The 23,888-nt window shown below is 35.7% G+C and overlaps 1 protein-coding gene across 1 annotated transcript in view; it reads left to right on the forward strand.

The window, feature by feature from the left end:
* The window catches only part of TRHDE (thyrotropin releasing hormone degrading enzyme), a 398,970-nt gene that overhangs the window by 349,257 nt on the left and 25,825 nt on the right, over positions 1 to 23,888 (forward strand). The window contains exons 13-15 of the mRNA XM_060025259.1: positions 5,398 to 5,545; positions 7,417 to 7,514; positions 7,981 to 8,088. Of these exons, the coding sequence (XP_059881242.1) occupies positions 5,398 to 5,545; positions 7,417 to 7,514; positions 7,981 to 8,088 (354 nt within the window). The remainder of the gene's footprint in view (positions 1 to 5,397; positions 5,546 to 7,416; positions 7,515 to 7,980; positions 8,089 to 23,888) is intronic.

Here is a 23,888-nt window from a genome sequence, read left to right on the forward strand (position 1 = left end):
CAGGCTCAGTAGTTGTGGCTCATGGGCCTAGTTGCTCCGCGGCTTGTGGGATCTTCCCAGACCAGGGCTCGAACCCGTGTCCCCTGAATTGGCAGGCAGATTCTCAACTGTGCCACACCAGGGAAGCCCTGTAGGGTATATTTTTTGTGACTTCCATCATCCTGTTGATGATTGTTCAACAGTTAGTTATGATTCTGGTGCTCTCGCAAGAGTGACCGACCGCACGTCCTTCTACTCTGCCATCTTGAACTTACAATATTGAGTGCCTGTTTTGAACTAGATTCTGCAGTAGGCTATGGGGATAAAAAGATGGGTAAAAAGAATGCTTCATTTCCTTACAGATCTAAGTCCAGTGAGTGAGAAAGATAGTATCATGATAAAATTCTGATTAATATCATGATATTTATTATGAATAGGGGTGTTATCAAGGTGTTATGTGAGGTCAGAAAATAGGTGCCTAAGTCAGTTTTGGGAGAGGGCTTCCTGGAAAAAAAAGCAACAGGAGGACAAGGGACTATGAGACTCCTTTTTGTACAACTTCATGTTTGTAATTTTGTGGGGCTGCAAGTAAGTATAGCTGTCCCTTGGTATCCTTCAGGGATTGGTTTCAGGAACCCCCACAAATACGAAAATCCTCCAGTGCTCAGGTCCCTTATATAAAATGGGATAGTATTTGCATATAACCTACATACATCATCCAGGATACTTTAAATCATCTCTAGATTAATACTTACAATACCAAATACAATGTAAATATTATGTAAGTATTTGTCAGTATGCAGCAAATTCAAGTTTTGCCTTTTGGAACTTTCTGTAATTTTGGCATTTTTTATCCCAAATATTTTTTATCTACAGTTGGTTGAATCCACTGATACAGAACCCGTGGATGTGGAGGGCCGACTGTAACTTCCTTTTCACCTCTGCTGCAGGCAACAGTTGCCAGTGCCTGAATCATATCTTTATTTTCTCTAGGAAATGACCAGATGGACCCATGGTTGACACAGATAACTGTCCTGTGTAGTTGCCTCTTTATTCTATGGTACTCCGAGGACTAGTGGAATTTTCAATCCACCATAGGATCTTCCCACAAAGAGCACATTGAAGTCTTTTAATAATGAATAACAAAGAATAATAGATAAAATAGTAAACTTCTTAATTAAGCATTTCAGTAATTGCTTTAAAAATCTATGCCCTAGGGTTTCCCTGGTGGCACAGTGGTTGAGAGTCCGCCTGCCGATGCAGGCGACACGGGTTCGTGCCCCGGTCCGGGAGGATCCCACATGCCGTGGAGTGGCTGGGCCCGTGAGCCATGGTCGCTGAGCCTACGCGTCCGGAGCCTGTGCTCCACAACGGGAGAGGCCACAAGAGTGAGAGGCCCGCGTACCGGGGAAAAAAAAAAAAAAAAAAAAATCTATGCCCTAAGGGACAGTTAAAGTGTCTTCTCCATATAGGGTGAAATAATGTAGTAGGGTATTTATTGGCTTTAAATGAATATTCAATTAATGAAAACTGGAATATGATGCTCTGAAAAGTCTGAGGATTGTGCTTTTTATTTTTTCCTAAGTTTCAAGCACCCAGAAACCAATGGCTTTTAAAGAAAATTAATGGTAAAATAGGGTATTTGTGTGCAAGCCACCCATCGTAGTAGATTTCAGAGCTAACATTCACAGGAATTCAGAGCAGCTTTTAAAAAGTAGTTTTGGATCTTAGGTGAAAACAAAGCCAGCTAAGATCAGTGCACTTTAGCATCAGCTAATATAGTCTGATTTTAATCTCCTTCTTATAAAAATATTCTCTTGTATGCCTAAAAATATATTTCGTTGCAAGCTCCCGTAAATTAGAGAAGGAGGAGGGGAGGGTATGTGTGTTGAGGGGGGCAGAGATGGGAGGAAGAACTGTATAGGTGCAATAGGCAATCTTTTATCCATTTCTTAAACTTTGCTCATTCGCTTCTCTTCTCCATTGTCTTTTCTTGATTCCTAACTCATTTCTTATGCCAAGCCCTTCCTCAACAGTAGAGAAGATTAAATATCATCTACAATGTCTTCCTAAAAGATTAATAAAACACATTTAGTTATACATGAAATATTCTTTAAATTTGCTAATTCCACCCCCCCCTCCATTTTTTAGCAACATTTCCCTGTGATGATGCAAATTTAAGGAAACTGCATTTCAGCATCAGGCCCCTAAGTGTGCTCCCTTCTGGGCTGATTACTTTGAGCTAATGTCATGTTCCATTCACTGGGATTCCACACACTTCCCCTATATTGATTACTTTATCAGTAGTAGTAATCACAGATATCATTACCAGCCAATTACGCAAACACATATCTAAACTAGGTAACTTATTCACCAACATTATCTCTTACAAGTCTTAATTTTGTAATGAAGCTGATTATCCTCTTATCCAATTGAGTATAGCTACATATTTTGATTTAGTAGGCTAGATGCAAGTATATTGGATTATATAGTAGATGATTACTTACACCTGTTTGCAACAATGCAAAATGAGGGCAATTTGAGTGTAATCTGTTTCTTATTCTATTTGAGGACTGCATTAGAGAAGCTAACTGCTTTAAAAAAAAATAGACCCAAACATATATTCGGATCAAAAACAATAGAAGTGTATTTCCTGCTCACATAACAGAACTGGTTGTGAGAACTGGTACTTGGGGATGCAGTCATCCAGAGACCCAGGTGGTTTTCTGGCATGTTCAATACAAGAGTTCAATACAAGGTCATCCTGGGAGATTCATTTTAGGGAAAAAGAACATGGAGGAGCTAATGAAAGATGTCTGTGGGCTGACCTTGACAGTGAGGAATGCTTATATTCTACAGGCTAGAGCTTAGTCACGTGACCACACATAACTATCAAGGGAATAGGAATTATACTCTATTCCAGGAAGTAGAGGAGAACGTGGATTTTGGTGAGCAGTTAGCAATTTTTGGCATAAGCACTCAAAACAGAACCTGCTTCATTTCTTCATTTAATGAATACTTTTCTTTACTTGTCTTGTCATTATTTGGATATCTATTAAGCTTGCTTTGCTTTAATTTTCTAACACTGTGTCAGATGACCTATAAAACCTAGATCCAAGCTCTGAGTCTTAGAAGATTTGTACATATCAAACAATTGAAGAGTGGGGAATATAAAAATTATAAGTTTTTTTTCAAAATTTTAAACAAATACATTATGCCCATATTATGGTAATAATTTTTTCAGCAGGCTAAATTATAGATAAGTAGGTTAGAATAAAAGGGTTTTGGAGCTAAAAAAGATACCTCCTAGTTCAACCCTCTTATTTCACAGATAAGGAATGTGGGGCTTGGAGAGATGAATTTGTTTAATTGTTCAGGAGGCGCTCATGGTTCCAGGCTCGTCTTCAGTTTCATGCTCTTCCTTGGGTCCAAGTCTCTTTTCATAACATTATTTGTCATATTTTTAAATTTGTAGTTATATTTCTCACAAAACATAAGTCATTGAAAGATGTCCACCCGTTTATAGAGAAGAAATGAAACATAATAAATTATAACTGAAATAAGGTAGTATGTTTAAATCTGTGAGAAAATAGCCCCAAACACCTTTTTTGATTTTCCAAACTTACTTGAAGGGCCCTAATAAATTAGCTACATACTAAAGATTCTTTTTTTTCTAATACCTTATTTTTCTTGTTTCCTCAACAAAAGAATAATGGCTTCTAGATAAATCTTATTCAACTCGAAAATTATATAATCCATGGCATAGGGATTACATAATTTTAGAGGAGGCAAATTTATAATCACCATGCTAATGAATATCTAGAATTAAAAGTTCAGGGGAAACAAATTATGAAATCTGAAATACTGGAAGCTGTGTTACTTTTAAGGAAAAAAACCAAATCATTACTTTTAAAACCCTTGTAAGCAAAAGTTAACTGTTTTATTATGGTGCTACATTAGCAAAACTATGCAGTTTCTTATTTAGTTGTTGCTGCCGTAGCCTAATTTCATGCTATTTCTGCAAGGATGTATAAAATGGAAACTGTACAAGAAAAGTGGCACAAATCTAGATGGAGTCCAAATCATACAAACTCTAGGAAATTTTATGGAAATGTAGAAATTTGGGGTTATTTTCATCATTCTTATTTATGTCAGACATTAACTGTGGTTGATCTTATACCAGGAGTGAACCAAAATCATTAGAGTGATGCTCATTCATTTATTAAATCCAATAATCTTCAGAATTGGTTTTTATTATGAACATTATAAACATAGCTGCAAGTTAATATTTGTCTTTAGAGTAGTTTTTGCTTATCACACAAGTAAAGACTAAATAATCTGGCAAACTTGTTCGAAATGAAGATGAGAGAAGGCTTTGCTCTCTCCCTGTCCACCTTCTACCAAACACAAATAAAAAGGTCCATCTAATTTTGTGATGCCACAAAGAATAATGGTATGAAATGTAGGTAAAGAAGATAACCAGGCTTTGGTTGCTTTCATGTTTACCTATCCCCTGTGTTAAAAGTCCGCATTCAGTTGATTACTAATGTAAAAAAAATATCAGCAAAACACATAGTGTATTGTCATTTATATTGCTTTGATTTGCAAGGATTTTATATGCAATCTACTGTAGATTTTATATGTAGTCACTTCTTTCTGGATCCTCTTTTGGATATACCCTCTTTAAATGTGGGCAGCATGTGTTCAGATAGCTTTAAAAAGCTACAGTTTCATATTTTCCAAAGAATCTGACATTGGTTCCCACAGTGACACAGCATCTATTGAAAATAATAAACGGGAAGAGTCTATTTCTTTAACATTTTTGTAATTTGGACTTAAAATCTAACTCTAATCTTCATAGGTGTTATAGAAAGCGTTTATTTTTTTAAACAGGAAGGTTTGAAAAATGCTTGTATGGTAATGTAACATAGATACAGTCAAAACTGTAAATTGCTATTTTAATTTGATTATCCTTTGAAAACAACCTGGATTAAATAGCATTTATACAGAGCTACATGAAAAGTAAAGAAAATGCATTGAGAAACCAGAATTTCATTTCAGTAATCAATTATTTTCAATTACTTGTGACTGCTGAAATGTTTCTGTGAAGGAAAATACCTAGAGTTGATTTATTCAAATTCCACAATTCTTTCCTTTTTAAAAACATGCATTCTGATATTTTTGTGTTCATTCAAATTTTTAACTCCCCAACTGTGTATGTATTAAAGGACATTGGCATCCTAAGTAGGACTATATTTAAAAAGTGAGTAATTTTATTTTTATAGTACTGAGTATGGCTTCTTTATACTGTGATGAATCTTGCTTTCTGCCTTTTATTTGCATAAGTAAAATCTTCATTTTTGCATCATCATGTGTCTTTTCTGCATATAATTAATATTAACTTTTTTGGCTGTGCAGAGCTGGCTATTTGCCTCAGAATATTCCCCTGGAGATTATCAGATACCTGTCTGAGGAGAAGGATTTTCTTCCTTGGCACGCCGCCAGCCGAGCTCTTTATCCTCTAGATAAATTACTGGACCGCATGGAGAAATACAATGTCTTCAATGTAAAAAGATATATTTTCTTCTTTCTTATTTTCAGAAGATAAACTGTTTTCTCATTATCTACTATATTCAACTGACCTGAGTTATTTTAGTTCCTTCTAATTTGTGCTATTTTTGTCCTGATCTTCTGTGCAACGCCAATGGCAAATTGTTGAAGAAGAAATGTAATACACGCTACTTTTTGTTCTAGCCTAAAAGTGTCAATTAAGCTTAAATGCCTCAGAATTTAAGAACAAATACACATGGCACATCCTTAAAGTTCAAACTTACTTCCCTAGAGTTAAAGGGCTCTGTGTTCACAAAGGACTTAACCTGGGGAGAGGGATCCAAAGATCTTCACAGAATATAGACAGTTTCAGTAAAGATTCTTAGTCATTAGTTTTAACGAAAAGGACATAGTAAATTCAATTCACTTCCTTAATTAACAAGGATAAGATCAACATTGAGGCAAAAGCCCATTCATAATTGGATCCAAGGGGATATAGGAGAGCAAACAACAGATAATCCAAATAGACCTGAAGACATGACAAACATTCCAAAATGTTACCTGACCAGATTTTCTAAGGTTGAAGACTAGAAAACCAGAATTGCACTGCTGACACCACCTAATCTAATGTAATAATCATTTTGAATAAGATTAGGATTAAGTACTGCTAATGAGCTTTCGATTCCAGAATTTCTTATCACCAGTGAAGCTTTGCATATGAGAATATGTCTCTGTAACTCCTGTCACCTTTGGGCACTATTTATTTCTTTTTAGTTATTTCAAGACTCTGCCCTGTGTCTTATAAAATCATCCTAATTTATGACATACTGGGCTCTGCTAATTAACCTACACATTTGAAATGACTCGAGACTAGATTGCTATGACATGAAATCTGTTTATTAGAGCCATCTAAATTGTGTGATGTCCATAAGAGTTGCTTCTTTCTATTTTATCCAAAACCTACATGAAAGCACCTCTGTTGTAATATTTTTTTTTAATGGGAATAATCCTGGCTTGACTGTTCATTGTTGTTAGTTTTGTCTAAGCCCTTGAAACAGACATGCGTGGAAATGTATCATTACAGTTATGGTATAATTTTTATCTGCTGGAGAAGGACTTATTACTCTTCTCTTTTCTTCTTAATACAGAGACACTACAATATTAAACTTATGTAAAGCAAAATACATTTTTGTATATATTTGCACTTTAGAATAGTATATCATGTCAGACACCTCATTTTCAATAAAAGTTAAGAATTGCTTTTACTGTAATTTCAGTGCTTTCGTTCCATTGACAAAATCCAAGGACCACATTAAAGTGAGGAGAGCAATCTTACCTTGCTACTGATATTTAAATATATCATTAGATGAATGGATTTTCACTTTGAAATACCACATCATTTTACTAAAGAGTGTTCTGTGTACGTCAGGTTCAAAAAGGCTAGGCTATTGACTGGGCTTATAGCACAGTTTTGCATTAAATATGGTCTATTGACATAAAACACATAAATATTAGGTGCTCATTTTCACAAACTATATCTACATACATTTGTGTATATGTATATATGGTTTCATTATCAATATGCCTCACTTTTCTTGTTCTGCAAAAATCATCATCTCAAATATTTAATAGTGCAAATTACTTAATTGTTCAGTAGGAAGTAAAGAGTAGACTTCCATCATTGCAACTGTATTTTACACTAATTTTCTATATTTGAAATATCAAGTTGAATAAAATTATAATAGAGCATTACCATGCCCATAATTTTACTGATATTTCAAAGTTGGTTCATTTAGAAAATATTTTAATTTTACTGTATAATTTTACTTGTCAGCATGGAGTGATTTGAAAATGATATTATCTTTATTTCTCCTACTCCCCATTTAGGAATATATTTTAAAGCAAGTTGCAACAACGTACATCAAGCTTGGTTGGCCAAAAACCAATTTTAATGGATCTCTTGTTCAAGCATCCTACCAACATGAGTATGGTTTTATTTTCTTACTTGCTTTTTTCCCCCAGAACTGTACAGTAACACACCACTAAAACCACTGTGACTTTAGCAGCATGAGACGATCTTACTTTCATTCTGCATCTTTCATTTCCCTCTCCTGGGAGGGCTTCTGATGGGCAGCACAGTTTCCACCACCTGGTACTGAGAACAAAGGCTTTTCTTTGCCATGTTTTAATTTAAGATCTGCCTCTATTGGTAAAGTTGAGATCTGAACCCGTACCCCTCACTATAGTACTGTTTCCAGAGAAGACTTTTTTATGTATAACTTCTACTCTGCTTAGTTATCTCTTGCTCAGCAAAATGGAATTTCCATATCTGAAAATTAATTTTGTGCTGATTATTTACTTATCTACTGTAATGTAGTGTAATGAGTTTCCTTTTCTCTCTAGATATTAACACTGTTTGTTAATTTTTCTTTTCCTTTTGATGATACCCAGAGAGCTACGTAGAGAAGTTATAATGCTAGCATGTAGTTTTGGCAACAAGCACTGTCACCAACAGGCATCAACGCTTATTTCAGATTGGATTTCCAGCAACAGAAACAGGTAAGTTGAACCAAATCCTGTATTTCTGATATGATTTATACTGCTTTCAGATTCTCAGTGGATGCATTTCATTTATCAACTGGAGAAGAACAAGACAAGAAAAAAACACTGCAAAACTTTGTTTCAGGTTCACAGCTTACAAAGCAACAGCATGAAAGCCACAATACACATATCTTTGGAATGTTTTATGTAGTTTTAAACTACCTTTCTTACCCAGACTTATTCTTCAACTATAGGGTGTCACCTTATTTTAAATTTTGATAGCTTTGCTATCCCATGAGAACAAAATAAATTTAGATCAAACTCTAAGGTTCTTTAGAAAGGTTGTGGTATTTATTTATAAAACAACTGTGAGCATTTTGATATAAATGAAGTAGCATAGCAAATGTTAACATTAAAACCTAAAAACAAAAAGGTTATGAAAAACCTTTACTCTTTTAGTGACCCTTGACAGAAACCTTAAACTTGTATCTTGGAATTTCACAGTACAGTATTTTAATACATAATGTGAGGTTAAAAATATTTAATAGTATTATTATTATTATTTTTGTGTGGTACATGGGCCTCTCACTGTTGTGGCCTCTCCCGCTGCGGAGCACAGGCTCCGGACGCGCAGGCTCAGCGGCCATGGCTCACGGGCCCAGCCGCTCCGCGGCATGTGGGATCTTCCCGGACCAGGGCATGAATCCGTGTCCCCTGCATCGGCAGGTGGACTCTCAACCACTGCACCACCAGGGAAGCCCTAATAGTATTATTTTTTATTTAATTTAAATATTATACTGAATGTCAGTTGTTAATGTTAATGAAAAGAATGTTAAATGTATGAAATAATCAAAGATCGGTGATCTTCTTACTATAGTTTTCTAAACCTTTTTAGGTGTCTTTGAATTTCCAAGGATCATTATATTACATTTCTTTTTACGCTTTGGGCAATTTATAATCACTCCTCTCCAGTCTTTGTCCACCGTGTTAAAGAGAGTCCGATCAGAAGAATGAGGAGCTAGGGAACAATTTGTTCAGATGATTCTATTTTACATGGTACAGGGGGCTTGTCCCTCATATGAGTGACTGAGATGACCCCATGAGCAACAGAGAAAGAGACTTGTTGTAGAAGAACATTGAGAACCACAGACATGAAAGCCACAGTGTTGTTTATGGAACACAGACAGTGTTATTTGTTTATGGAACAAATTGGTATTTGTCTTGCTGAGAGATGTTTAAGTTTAAATTTAGTACCTGAGTCTAGATCAAAACGTAGCTCTCCTGCTTTAAAAGTCTGTGAGGGAAATCTTTCACTGCATTACTTAGTAATTAATCAGAACATCTCACCTTCTCTAGAGTTTTCCTGTTTTCTCTTTAAGTTAATTGGTCTTAGTCGTACTCTGAGCTAAGAAGGAAAATATTTTATCACTATTATCTCTCAATGGAACCATCATACACTTGAAGACAGTGATTAAATCCCTCATCACTCTTCTTTAGAACTAAAGCAAATTCATTTGTTAAACTTAGACTAATGATTATCCTTTTTGCTAAGTCTTCTGAAAATTATTATATTAGACTTAAAATGTTATAAAACTTTTTTCCTATTTTTTGCCACCTCATTCAGTTCTACCACGTTAATTAGGCTATGAAAACTTAAACATTTATCCAAAACCAATACATCCAAAATTTGATTAAGATATATAATCATATATACATTTGAGGGAAAAAAGGTGATATATGCTATTTGAAGATTGTGGTCTCAACTCTCCTCCCCTTTGTTTTTTGTTTCATTCTTTGTTTGTTTTATTTGGCTACAGACGCATAAGTCTTTTCTCAGAGCTGATAGCTGTTTTTGAACCCTTTCATGAATATACCCATACTCACATATATTCTCGCCATTGTATTAAAATTGAACTTGTACCGTTGCATTACCACAATTTCTCTAGACAGTATTCAAGCCGGACATCACTTTCTACATTTAAAAATATAGCTATTGGGGAAAAGCTATTCTTAAAATAATTCATTCATTTACCAAAATTTTATTGAGTGATTCTCAATAGCACCTGGTAACCAAAAGTCAAAGAGAAGAGGCAGAGCTCAAAATGAATAGGAGATGCAGCTCTATAAACAAATAGTGGTACTTTGAAGCAAGAACTAAGCACAGGACAGAGTGTGAACACACAGCAGGGAGGGGTTACTGCCTTGGAGACACTGCATTCTTCCTCATGAAGGATGAGTAGGACTTTGTCAGCTGATAGGGCTGAGTGAGGCAGCGGTAGGTGTGTATGAGTGTGTGAGGCGGGTGGATGCAGATTCCAGACAGAAGGAAGGCACATGGATTGATGTGTAAGGAGTGCAGCAATATTTGATTTGTGAGTTTGAACCATCGATCACCTCCATAATTCTCTTATAAATGAAAGTGTCAGCTCATTTCAGTTTTGATAACCCTGCCATTTATTCGTGGTAAAATAATTAAATTGGGGCCTAATAATATTTTAAGGTTCTTTTGTTATTTCCTTCATCATTTTTATATTCTCCTGCTTTGCTTTCTTTTGTAACTGGGCAAGTAAACCTGCTAAGTGAAACTAACTCTGTGTTTACTAAGGTTTACTCAACTGACCAACCATATGACACGACCCAGCATACACAAGTGACTTCCTGCAGGGAGGGTAAATGATACTTACTGAGCTACCTGTGTGTGAAGATCAGAGGTTTAATCTATATTTTGGGGATGACAGCTCAATAATAAAACAATAATGTACTCCTGTTCTTGGTTCTGAGTTTAACTTTCTTAAATTGAGTCAATTAAGGGGAGGGCTAGGTTTCTTTTTAAATGTGCCTGAAGTAACAGACCAGTAAGCTTTGTTTGTTTGCTTGGTTTTGTTTAACTGGAACGTTAAAAATCATCTAAAAAAACCCTCCAAGGGTAATGTAGTTGTATACTAAAAAATTTTGGTCGGAGAGATGCTATGTATTTATGCTAATAAATCTAAAGGACAAGGAGTCATGGAAGTAGCAGGGATTGCAACCTCTGGGGTGCTGTGTTACTCTACAGCCCGATCTTGATATACTGGGGACATAGATCGAATAGGTGGCATTGGATTCAGGAAAATGGAATGGAAAGTTGGTGCAGGGCAGGGTAATGGAACCAAAATGTGCAATGAAAAGCTAGAGATGGTAGTAGCAACAGTGAGAAAAATTCAAGAATTACAGTGGATGATACATTGAATGAGTCGACATTCTGAGCCCTGTTAAAATATTCATATGCTACAGTGTGTTGAATTGTAATGGTGATGTCATGCATACAGACAGATTGAGCTATGTTCCCGTCTTGTTAGTCTGTGGTTTGGGGACGAAGTTCAGCAGAATGCCACATTTCAGAAAAGAGACAAATCACCAAGCATTCGGTAGAGAACAATACAAATGATAAAAAGATCTTGAAAACACCAGCTACAAGAGGAGGTAGTGAGGACTGAGAATTTCACTCTAAAAAAAAAAAAGACAGAAAAGATGAAAGCCTTTTTGTATGGATGGATAAAAAGCATAATAAAAGGGACAGAAATTGGTTTCTTTCACTGATTGGTGCAAATAAACAAGAACTAATTGGTCTGAGCTTCACTGAGTAAAATAGAGAGGATATATTTTTACTGCAAGTGAATTATTATTTGAAACTGTCTGTATTAAAGCACTGTTGAGATTGTACAGTTAACTGTCCAGGGGTCTCAATAGAGCAATATGCGATTTTCTTTGAATAAAAATTTAACCTGAAGTTAAATGTGTCCACAATTGACACAGCTCTTAATTTTGTGATAATGTATTATTTTTCAAATAATGTGAAAAGATACAATTTTTTCTTTTTTTAAAAAATTTTTATTTGAGCATAGTGGATTTACAGTCTTGTGTTAGTTTCAGGTGTACAGCAAAGCGAATCAGTTATACATATAGATATAGCCACTCTTTTTTAGATTCTTTTCCCAGATAGGTCATTATAGAGTATTTTCCCTGTGCTCTATAGTAGGTCCTTATTAGATACCCATTCTGTATGTAGTAGTGTGTATATGTCAGTCCCAATCTTCCAATAAAGCTTTAAGCCAAGACACAGTAAAGATTTAAAGTGTTTAATTTTAAAAACAGTATTCAATGGTGATATCCATTCCCTAACATATAAATTGATAACTGGTATCAATACCCTACTTAAAAGGTACCCTAAAAGAGCAGAATACCTTGTACATTGTGGGAAATTTAAAATGTTTAGTGAATTGAAATTAATTGGAAATTCATTTTTAAATTGAAAAAATTAAGGCCATTTTATAATAAAATTTGTAAGTAGAGGAGAATCTCTGGAGCTTTGCAGCATACATAATACTGCAATAATAAGCTTCACTACTCATGCAATTAATTATAATGTTACCAATATTATTGTCTTTAACAATGATAATCATAATGAAAACTATATCTATTTTATTGAGTATTTATTACATTTCAGGATTGGGCTAAGTGCTTTTGGTGCATGATCCCGTCATTCTTTTTTTTTTTTTTTTTTTTTTTTTTTTTTGCTGTACGCGGGCCTGTCACTGCTGTGGCCTCTCCTGCCGCGGAGCACAGGCTCCGGTCGCGCAGGCCCAGCGGCCACGGCTCACAGGCCTAGCCGCTCCGCGGCATGTGGGATCCTCCCGGACCGGGCACAACCCACGTCCCCTGCATCAGCAGGTGGACCCTCAACCACTGCGCCACCAGGGAAGCCCTGATCTCATCATTTTTATTTTCATTTTTATAGAAGATAAATCCAAAACTTTGAAAGGTTATGCAACTTGCCAAGATTATGTAACAATAGGTGGCAGATCTGGGCTTCCGTCCCTAGCCTGTCTACTTTCTACCCCTACTGCCGGTAATTCTGTGGTGGTATATCAAATTCCATACATCAGTAATAGATGTTTGTTCAAAAAAAAAAAAAAGCAAAAAAGACACCCAAGAGAACTCAAGTACTCTCTGCAGTGAGTGTAAGCAAAAGTTTTATGCTACACTGTATAAGCCTGTGGTCTCTAACCTGATTGTGCACAAGAATCCCTGGGGGGACTTGTTAAACAGTTTGTGCTGAGCCCCACCTCCAGAGCTCTGGTTCAGTAGGTGAAATGGGGCCCAAGAATTTGTATTTATAACAAGTTTCCAGGTGATGCTGATGCTGCTAATCTGGGGACCACACTTTGGGAACCGTTGGTATTAGGAACGGTTATGGTCTTCAGAGTCAAAGACACCATGATCAAACTGCAGCTGTTCAACTAAATTAACTTAGGAAAATCACTTGGTTTCATCATCTGAAAAGTGGCAGTACTACTAACAACCAAACAAGTAGTGAGAGTTATGTAAAAGAATGCCTATATAATATCTGACCCTTATAGGAAATTATACATTAATCATCTTTGAAGTTGCCTGCTATTGAATACTTGTTTTGACCGCCCCCCCACCCCCGAGTAATGAGTGGCATGAATTTTAGATGGGGAAAGTAGGAACAGTGTAGAATAGAACAGAATAGGACATTTATAGAAGGCCTTCAATATTAGACTTAACTCTCTATAAGTTTTGAGGATATAAGGATGTGACCTGTAACATAAAATAAAAAACAAAACATTACCAGAGAGACTCTCAGTTAGGAGCAGGGGGACATTTGCCCTTTTCTCCCCGCTTTAAGAAATACTGCCTGTCTTGGCCTCTGGGTAAATATTACATTTTCTTTCCTCCCCTTAATCAGCTGCTATTTACAGTACATGTCCCTCCACCAGCCATAGCGTTTTTTTAATCTCATAGTGTAAAGAGCTCCAGTTAAGCTCCTTTCCTTTGTGTCTGCTCTCTATCCATCAATATTTGCTTTACTTATGTGAGAACGTAAAGGTGGAGGGACAAAGGGCTCTTTCCATTATGGTCTGTATGTGTTCGGCTCTTTCCATTATGGTCTGTATGTGTTTCGGTTCTTCCCTGAAAACATAGATCCTAATTTATTGCCCATGTTTCCAAGTTATTGTCCTATTACCTCTGCTCTTTACACTCCTTTTTGTATTCTTTTTACTGTACATTGACCTACTATAAGTTTTCATAGGCTAATGTTATACCAGCCAGATCTGCCATTTTAGTGGTCAGATACCAGCGTAGTCCTGTTGCAGACGAGTGAACACAGCACGGAGTCTATGTGGAGTAGTGGAAAGGGCAGGGCTGCCCAAACCTCCAGTGAGCTGGGGTGAGGAATTAGGTTTGCTCCTAGTTTGTCATTAGGCAGCTGTGGGTTAAGACAAGTCTGTTAATGGCTCCAAATTTCAACCCTGTTTCTAAAGTGAGAACAAATCTCTAGTGCTTCCATCAGCTCCAACAGTCCACAATTTCACACTCACTGTGCTTGCACATAAATCATAGTTTCCTCACAATGTGTGTACTTTGGGTTCTCTTTTGATTATATAGTTAAAGGGGGAGGTATGTTCATTTATTCATGTATTTGATAAGTATGTATTGAGCAGCTACGATGTATCAGGCACTGTGCTAGACACTTGGAAGGCAGCATTCAAGCAATGCCAGCCCCTGCCACCTGACTGGCATTGAGAATATGTGGTCTGTGCCCTTACCCATCCTAAAGATGAATGCAGGGGCAAGGAGGGAGTGTAGGAGGGAGACAGAAATTGTTCAAAATAATCACATAAAGCTAAAAATGAAACTCAAGTGAGTGCAACCAAGAAGAGATCTGTGGTGTTCTAAGAGACTGACCTGTAGGAATTTGACCAGATCAGAGAGATCAGGGAAGACTTCCGGCCCTGAGTGCTGGTGTTGGAAATGAAGTGAAGGGGACATATTTGAACATGACTGAGGAAGGAAGAGTGACAGGAGTTAATATAAAAAGTAAGAGAAAGGACTTTTTTTTGACTTTTATCATATGCTTGGGAAAAAGAAAAAACCTTAAAGGATAAACACTTTCCTTCTATCACCTTTCTTCCCTAGATATTTTATATTTTAGTAGTTATGGCCAGTCACCTCATTATGAATTGTTGTCTGCATAACTCCAGCACGGAGACTGTTTTGGGAACCTCTGGAATAATTCACAATTATCTTCAAAATCATCACCATCATCGACGTCTTATTATTAATTTGTTCCTCAGTAGTTTTTTAAAGCAAAACAAAAGATCTTTAACATGCTGCGTCCCTCGCTGTGATGGATGCAGCATTACAGGGCCAAGCTCACCAGTCACATTTGGGTAATGGAATAGCTGGATCATAGTCAACTTGGTTTTTAACTTTCAGCTTTATTTCTAAAATAAAGTGACTTTTCCATAGTAATATCTATTAATGTGACTAATCAGTATTAATTCAGACTCCAACAGTGCTTGATTCATGTACCAAATTTACCCTGAGTAACTGCTGCATCACAGGCATCAGGCTAAAAGTCACGGGATACAGTGATGAGCAAAAGGACACAGTTTCTTCCTTCCTGAAGTTGACAGTCCAATGGGGTAGACTGAGACTAATCAGATGTCGTACGAATACTGTACGATTTTAGTGTATTGAGAACCAGAGGGAGATTTACAAGAAAAGAACAACTTGACCTGTCAGTGAGGCTGACATTCCTGCAGAGTGACAACTGACCTGAGGCCTACAGGAAAGATACACGTTCAGTAGGCAAAGAGGGAAAGGAGATGTTAAGAGGAAGGAACAGTGTATAAAAATGGCCCTCCTTATTAGTTATCTATTTTATATATAGTAGTGTGTATATGTCAATCCCAGTCTTCCAATTTATCCCTCCCCCCTCCCTTCGCCCCCTGGTAACCATAAATTTGTTTTCTACATCTGTGACTCAATCAAGGAACTCTACTCAATACTCTGTAATGACCTATGTGGGAAAAGAATCTAAAAAAGAGTGGACGTATGTATATGTATAACTGATGCACTTTGCTGTACAGCAGAGATTGGGACAATATTGTAAATTAACTACACTCCAATAAAAATTAAAAACAAAAAAGAAAAAGTCACCTAAAAAAAATGGCCTTCTTCCTCAACATCATTTCTCAAGATTAAAGTCTTGGTACTTTCAAAAGTTTAGGTGATCGGGCAGACTCTATACTGACCCAAGAACATCCTCTGGAAGTTTTATAATTTCATTTTCAGTTCATCAGGTGGTTTTGTTTTTATTTGCTGAGAAGAGCAAAAATCCCCGTTAATTAATTATGCTCCTTCATCAAAGCTTAAGGGGATTTCTCTTCTAAGATGAGACTATGTTAACAAATAGAAGTGTTTGGGTAAGCTATGGAGAAGAAAAGCCATATGTGAAATGTAGTAAGTGGGCTTGCTATCTGAATTAATCCAATTGTGAATTCTTTTGTCAGACTGGAAATCTTTTTCATAACCAGTAGTCAATCACTACCTGACTAACCTTTTGTATAAGGAGAGGTCATGTATAAGATTACTTCAGGAGTGGCTATAACTAAATGTAGAAGAGGACTTTATAATCTCTCTTCTCCCTATGCTTCTCTGGAATCACACTGAAACTACCACTTGTCCTTGCCATTTGGAGAATTCAATACATGCTAGCTCAGTTCAGTTCGTCATCAGATAAATGTTTGACTGAATGACCTACTTGCGGGACTAACTAATTTGGATGTGTTTTTAATTTATTTTTCAGTGTAGCAGGGATTTTAATTGCATTGAGAGCTAATATAAGTGCATAATTCTATTCACTTTTTTACAGTCACATTTAGTTTGTAATCTAAATGCAATAACGATTTTATATTCTAATTTAAAATGCAGAAATAATCATACACTTATTTCCCTTTTCCCAACTGTTTTGGCTTTTCCTGACATTTTACTTAAAAATATTATATTATTGGTCATGCATAGAGGCAAATAGTCAATAGTATTTTTTCAGGGTATTTTAATTTTTACAGAGGTGTGCTTTTGAAAATAACTTGATTTAATTTAACTTTTTTTTTCTTTTCAGTATAATTGGTTTTCCTCCCATTTCTGCCAAAAGTAATTTTCCTATCATGCTAGTATTGTTTGCCTAGTATTTTACCAATTTCAGGCATAACACTATTGAACTTTTGTGTTATCTGTCAAAAGATATGCCTATTGATTAGTTATAGAATAGCTCTATTTTAACTGCCTGACTTTATCACAGTACAAGTACTAAGTAAATATAGATTTACATGGGCAACACAGGGAGCAGTGGTGATTAAACTTACAATAGTAATCATTATTATTTACTAAGCCAGAGCAGAAGCACCAACAAAAATATTTGTAGCTTCCAAAACATTCTTACGTACTCACAGACAGTAGGTTATACTGATGGATTCAAGATTCATTGATTACAAGGTTTATTGCAACTACTACCAACCACTATAAAGAAGAAATTTCCTCCACATTTTCCAAAAATAATATAAGCATTGCTATTAGCACTGAGAAGATTCTTTCAGCAATATCAACATTTCCTTTTTATTTATTTTTCCCCCTTGTGATTAAGACTTAGGACTGATTTCATGCATATAAGTTATTCTATCTCAAAATGAAAATAACTCATGGTAGTCTTTCTAATGATAGTGTGATAACACTTACTCAATATTGTGATAATGTTGATGAAAGATCTTCCATAGTCATCAAATATTGTTTTGCGTTACCCATACCTTAAAATATCTGAAAGTGAGAAAGAACTCTGATGACTTGTAATTTCTTGGCAATAATAGGAAAAATAAAAGCACATGCACACACTTGCACGGATTGAATAGTGGCTTCTAAAAGATATGTCTAAATCCTAAACCCCATCAGTGAATGTGACCTTATTTGGAAATAGGATCTTTGCAGATGTACTTAAATTAATGATTCTGAGATGAGACTGCATGGATTTAGGGTGCGCCCTAAGTCCAATGTTGAGTGTCCATATCAGAGACAGAAGAGAAAGAACAGAGAATCACAGAGGGAAATTCATGTGAAGACAGAGGTAGATATTGAAGTTATGCATTTATAAGCCAAGGAATGCGAAGGATTGCCAGATCCACCAGAAGCTAGGAGAGAGGCATGGAACAGATTCCTCAGAATCTGCAGGAGAAAGCAGCCTGCTGACACCTTGATTTTGGACTTCTGGCCATAAGAACTGTGAGAGAATAAATTTCTGTTGCTTTAAGCAACCAAGTTTGTGGTAATTTGTTATGGCAGCCATACGAAACTAATACACACAACTTTAGCCTCTGCCTTGCAATCAAAACTTGGTACATAATATTTTGTATTGTGCTGATGAGATTTCATGGAGTGCTACCAATAGATAGCAAATAAGACTTCTAACTTTCGCTAACTTCACCCTGTTCTTACTTAAGATTTTCATCATGAAATGGAGGAATAAAAGAAGATACTGAGAAGGGAGGTTCTTCTTGTTCCTCATAAAATGCAGACATAATTAATATCATGATTCCTCAGAATATTATTTTCTTACTTGTGTAGGAAAAAAAGATGGGAGTGGCCTATCGCATGAAGATAGAATAATATATAGAGATATTCCTAAAATTCACAGCAAAGGACCCATTCTCGTGTTTCAGAATCCCTTCATATCTAAATATTTAGAAAGAGGTTTTTTGTTTTTGTTTTACTTTCTACTGACTTGAGGTTCTTTCTATAATTAAAAAAACAAATAGAAAAAATTGAAGTGACTTTTATTTTCATATATAAACAAACCTTGCTTATTTTATGCTGAAACGAACATACAGTGCAGGCATTCAATGTGCACTGTTTTCCCCTTCTCTTTATACACATGCAACGTTATGACCAATACCTGCCAATTACATGTGTATGTGCATACATACATTTCACTTATTTCAGAAAGTCATAACGTTTGAGTTGACTCTTTTAAAGTGTATGTTTTTCTCAGCTATATTATCTCCCAGTGCAACATTGGCCTTCTAGCTTGTTTTGTAACTTTTTTCATCCACTCTTGCCATTCTCCCTTTCTCCAGACCCCAGCTTCTTTTTTTAATCAGTAATTTGATTTTACCTTGTAACAGGACTAGACTTTTTATAACTATATTTAATTATCAAATTTAATTATATACATCCTTATTCCTTAGCATACATACATGTATGATAAAGTTTTTCATGGATTTCACTGCTTTTTCACAGGAGGATCAAAGTGCATTTTAGTGAAACCATAGAACATCCAGGATTTGATGAGAATAAGAATATTTCTCTATTTTTAAAAAGTACAGCATTTTCTTATGCAGTGAATCTAACAATTAAAATTACAAAACATACAGAATTACATTTTGTTCAATGCACAGACACAAACACACACACACAGAGAATAGTAAAGTTTACTTTAGCCAAATAAAATCTTTTAGTTGGAGACCTTTCAAGTGAGGAAAGTATATTAATTATTGCCTACTCATGACAGTTTACTTGTTATGCGTAAAGAATTAACTAAATGGCTGTAGTTGATTCTTCCCAAGCTGTACAATCAGCCTTATTAACCACAGTGACCTTGACAGTGCATTAGAAATGAAGATAAACCTCATTTGCATAGACCCATACATTTGTCGATGTAGTAATTTGATGGATACAATAAACTGGTGCAATTTTCAACCTTTGTATGAAGAATTCAAGACAATGACTGTTGCTGTAAGTTATTCCTGGGCAACAAGATTTATTTGTTCAGGTGGAGCCCTATGTCATCCAGTGGAGTTTTCATAAACACTCAGCCTGGATCATGATTTGAATGGGAATAGTGCGATGGATTTGCTCTTGTAACTAATGTGTCGTTCCTATCATTACCTTTCATCTTAAAAGTTAACCACAAGTACTGATTCCTAATCATTGTGATTCAGAAAACACCATCTATATTTAGACTTCATATCATAGGAGGCACTTAGATTTACAGTGCTCTGACCTGAGCTAAGTGAAGAAGAAGCTTAAATATTCAAGGATCAGGATAGAGCAGGTTTGAAATTCGTTGGGAAGCCACGGATAATAGGCACGCAATTATCCAGAAACAGTTTATCTCCTCTGTAACACAGGCATCTATAAATAGGGCAATTTATCAGCCATTTCACAGCTTCTATTACAACTGTATACCTCTTAAGTTGTAAATTACGTTTTTAGAGCTATTTATGCTAGCAGTCTGCTGCTCACTGTTTTAAAGTGAGTCATCATGGATATCTTAATTTTTCTACCTTTGTTATAAACCAGTTCAATTTTTTGGAGGTCTTATGGGTATAATTGATTCTGGATGTCATAAGGGTTCTGAGTTATGAAACGTTAAATAACTTTGTTCTAGGCTTTTCAGTAGAATGTGTTCAAAATCCAGGCCAAAGAAAAATTTTCAACAAATCAAGTCACAAATTCTCCTCTCATTGTGTTTTTTCCCCTTTACCTTTTTGTAGGTCTTTGTCATGACTGTCTTTGTCATTTTTACTCTGAATTTTTTGGCCACTCTGTACATGTCTCATGTGTTCTTTCTTTCTTTCTACTTTTTCTTTGATGTCTTCTTCTTCTTGTCCTTTTTTTTTTTTTTTTTTTTTTTTGCGGTACGCGGGCCTCTCACTGTTGTGGCCTCTCCCGCTGCGGAGCACAGGCTCCGGACGCGCAGGCTCAGCGGCCATGGCTCACAGGCCCAGCCGCTCCGCGGCATGTGGGATCTTCCCGGAGGGGCACGAACCCGTGTCCCCTGCATCGGCAGGTGGACTCTCAACCACTGCGCCACCAGGGAAGCCCCCTTGTCCTCTTCTTTTTAATGCTATCTGAGTCACTTGGTTTCTTTTGTTCTTATGCTTTAGCAATTATATTTTATGAAGTGGTCTTAACAGCCCAGAAACTTAACCCTCTCCATCCCTTTCCCTTCCCAGCCAGTAGAAATAATAGCTACTGTATATATAGAGACTTAAAGGTTTAAAATATAATGTAATATATATTATTTCAGCATAAGCAAAGTGAACGTTTCTTTTAAAGTACATTTACTTTAATTATAAGAGCCATTTAAAAGGAGTGCAGCTATCTTAAAATATACTCTTGATACATTTGGGATATTAAGAGTTAAAATGACCCACCCATTCCCAGCAATCCTTTGTCTTTCATATGGAAAGAGCAGCATATACCTCTTAGCAAATATGCAAAAATAAAATGTGAAGAGGTTTGGAATATCATTTCAGAACACAGTAATTTTAAATATTGTTGGTCTATTGTCCACCAGGTTTCCCCAACTCTATTTTGTTTTGAGGTCCAAAGGGTATTTTGTTTTTTCGTGCTCCAGGTTCAGTGGGAATGAGCAGGCTGTGTGGGCACCAGTGAGAAGACTCTTCAGAAACAGAGCAGCCCCAGCTGATGCATGAAAGGTGCCAGCTGACAGCGTTGCTGTCTCCTGTTCTTTCAGCCACTCACCAACTGCATACTTCACTTGAGGTTCTGTTCTTCCTTGGCCATGGGCCTTGTAGAGATACTAAGGAACGATATTCCTTTGGTTGCCAGGGTTTTTGTGTAGATTCAGCAGTGTATTTGATTGACAAGTATACCAGTAAAGTTAGGTGGAATTATAAAAGTGTATTTCATTGTAATGTCTTAAACTTGAGATGTAGTGTCTGTAGTGACTTTTATAATTACTCATTCACTTTTAGCAAGGTTGTCTAAAAACTTTATTTTTGCTTTCTTTGTAGTCCAGAACTCATTTGGGAACGATGGGAATATTTGTTGGCACTGCATCCTAATAATAATAGTAATAAAAGTAATGAGGAGGAGAGATGTTATTACTACCTATTTAGACAATTTTCTATGTCCCCTGTACTTGGCTATGCACAACATTTATCTAAAATCCATACTGAACTCTTGATAGGCACCGTTTTCATGTGAATATCAAATGAAACATTATTTCATTTAATCATTGTAACAACCCTGTAAGGAATTATGATTCCCATTTTCCAGATGAGGAAACAGACAGGTAGGTGCAAAAAGTCACACATTCCTTCTAAACAGCTGTCATTTTTATTCAGGATGGCTTTCTTAGCAGCAGTCAAGGGACCAAGAAATCTGGATAGAATGAGAGATGGGGGTAGCAGACAAGATGGACAGGGTCAGCCTTTGTAAATGCAGGTTATTTTTCAGTCTGATAGTTAAAAGTCTAGGATTGTCTGCCCCAAAAGAAGTAAGAGTGCTTGTACTTATAAGGCAGAGCAAGATACAGAGTATTGGTGAGGAAGCCTCAACCGAAGCTGTCTTCCAATTTTTAGTTAGAATAGGCAAATTATATTTCAAATGAACTGCAAGTTCATTAAAATTAATTAAATGGTGTGCCACACTCTATATCAATGGCATGTGTAGTGCCACTGAAAGAAAGAGGTATTCTTCGAGAGGCCAGTGACTTGAGAATTTTTTTTATTGTCTTTGAAAATAATTAAATCCACATTTCAATGTTAATACAATCACTAATGAAAAGACACTTGTACTAACAGAGCAGGAAGGGACCTTAGAACTCATGTATTTTAGCCCTTGTCCAATTAGGATTAAAAATAAAGCCCACAGCAATGACCTTGACTTGCCCAGTCCTGGAGGCAGTTACTGGTCAAATTACGTCTACTGAGAACCTGCTTAGAAATAAATAGACCCATATCATGATTAAGCATCAAAATTTATATTTTAAAATAGTGTGTTTTTTTTCTTTTAGCAAGTATAATTTTCCTCTGGGAGATATTTTAACTGTATCATCAGAATTATTTCTATATATTATTCAACAGAATTTTTTATATTGGTATATATTTTATTCTAAAAGTAACAGAATTTTATCTTTATAAAGGTAGTTATTTATTTCCAAAGTAACTGTAAACGTTATTAAATTATTAAATTTGAAATATGTGTGTAAAAAAAACACTAGTTACCTATAATCCCCAAACCCAGAGGCTAATGTTGTTAATATTGTTTATCTTTCCAGCCTTTCTTTTTACATACACATTAACGTTTTTCTTTAGACTTAACACAGTGATATTTATATATATATTACACTCTGTCCTTAAAAATATATTTCATCATATTAAATAATATATTTTACCATATCATTAAATATTAATCTATGATATCATTCTTAGTTGCTATTTATATCTTAAACTAGTCCTTTATTGTTATTTTAAATGAGTCCTGATTTTTAACCTCAAAATACAATGCAGCAATGAAAAATTTCATAGCAAAATCTTTGGAAATTTTCCTGTTATTTATCTTAATTTACCAATCTACTTCACAAGTTTCCATTTAATAATTACCAATTTACTATGTTTTAAAATATTAGTCCCACTACCTCACGATTATTATTTAACTCAGTAAAAAATTTTTCGTAAAAGACACATGCCTTTAATTTTTCCACTGCTTAATTTTTTAACTTCTACTCCAAAGCTTTTAGTTTTTAGGCATTTGCTTTTGGCAAGGTAGAAAAGGTTAAACATATCACCAAAATGCAAAAAATAAATTATTCCAAAATGATATACTGAATTTTTATGCTGAATTTTAAACTTTTATCATACAAATGAACTCTGTCATCATGCTATTTAAAATGAGAGTAGAATAAAAAACATAGTAGAAGTTACATTAATTAGGTAATCATTTCTGCAAAGTCAGTACCTTAGAAAGATAAAGGCACTTCCTTTGGGCTCAGCATTACCCCATTCATCTTGTAGGAAGGCAGCTAGCAGAGACCAGCTTCCCACATGATAAAATTCCACTAAAAGATTTACTTCTGAGGCAGCAGTTAAAAACAAATGACCATGGGGGGATTCACATTTTCATAAACAATTTCCATATTCTCTCTCCCTGTAATCCTAATATCAAGAATC

Source organism: Delphinus delphis, chromosome 11, assembly GCF_949987515.2.
Source record: "Delphinus delphis chromosome 11, mDelDel1.2, whole genome shotgun sequence".
Classification (NCBI taxonomy): Eukaryota; Metazoa; Chordata; class Mammalia; order Artiodactyla; family Delphinidae; genus Delphinus; species Delphinus delphis.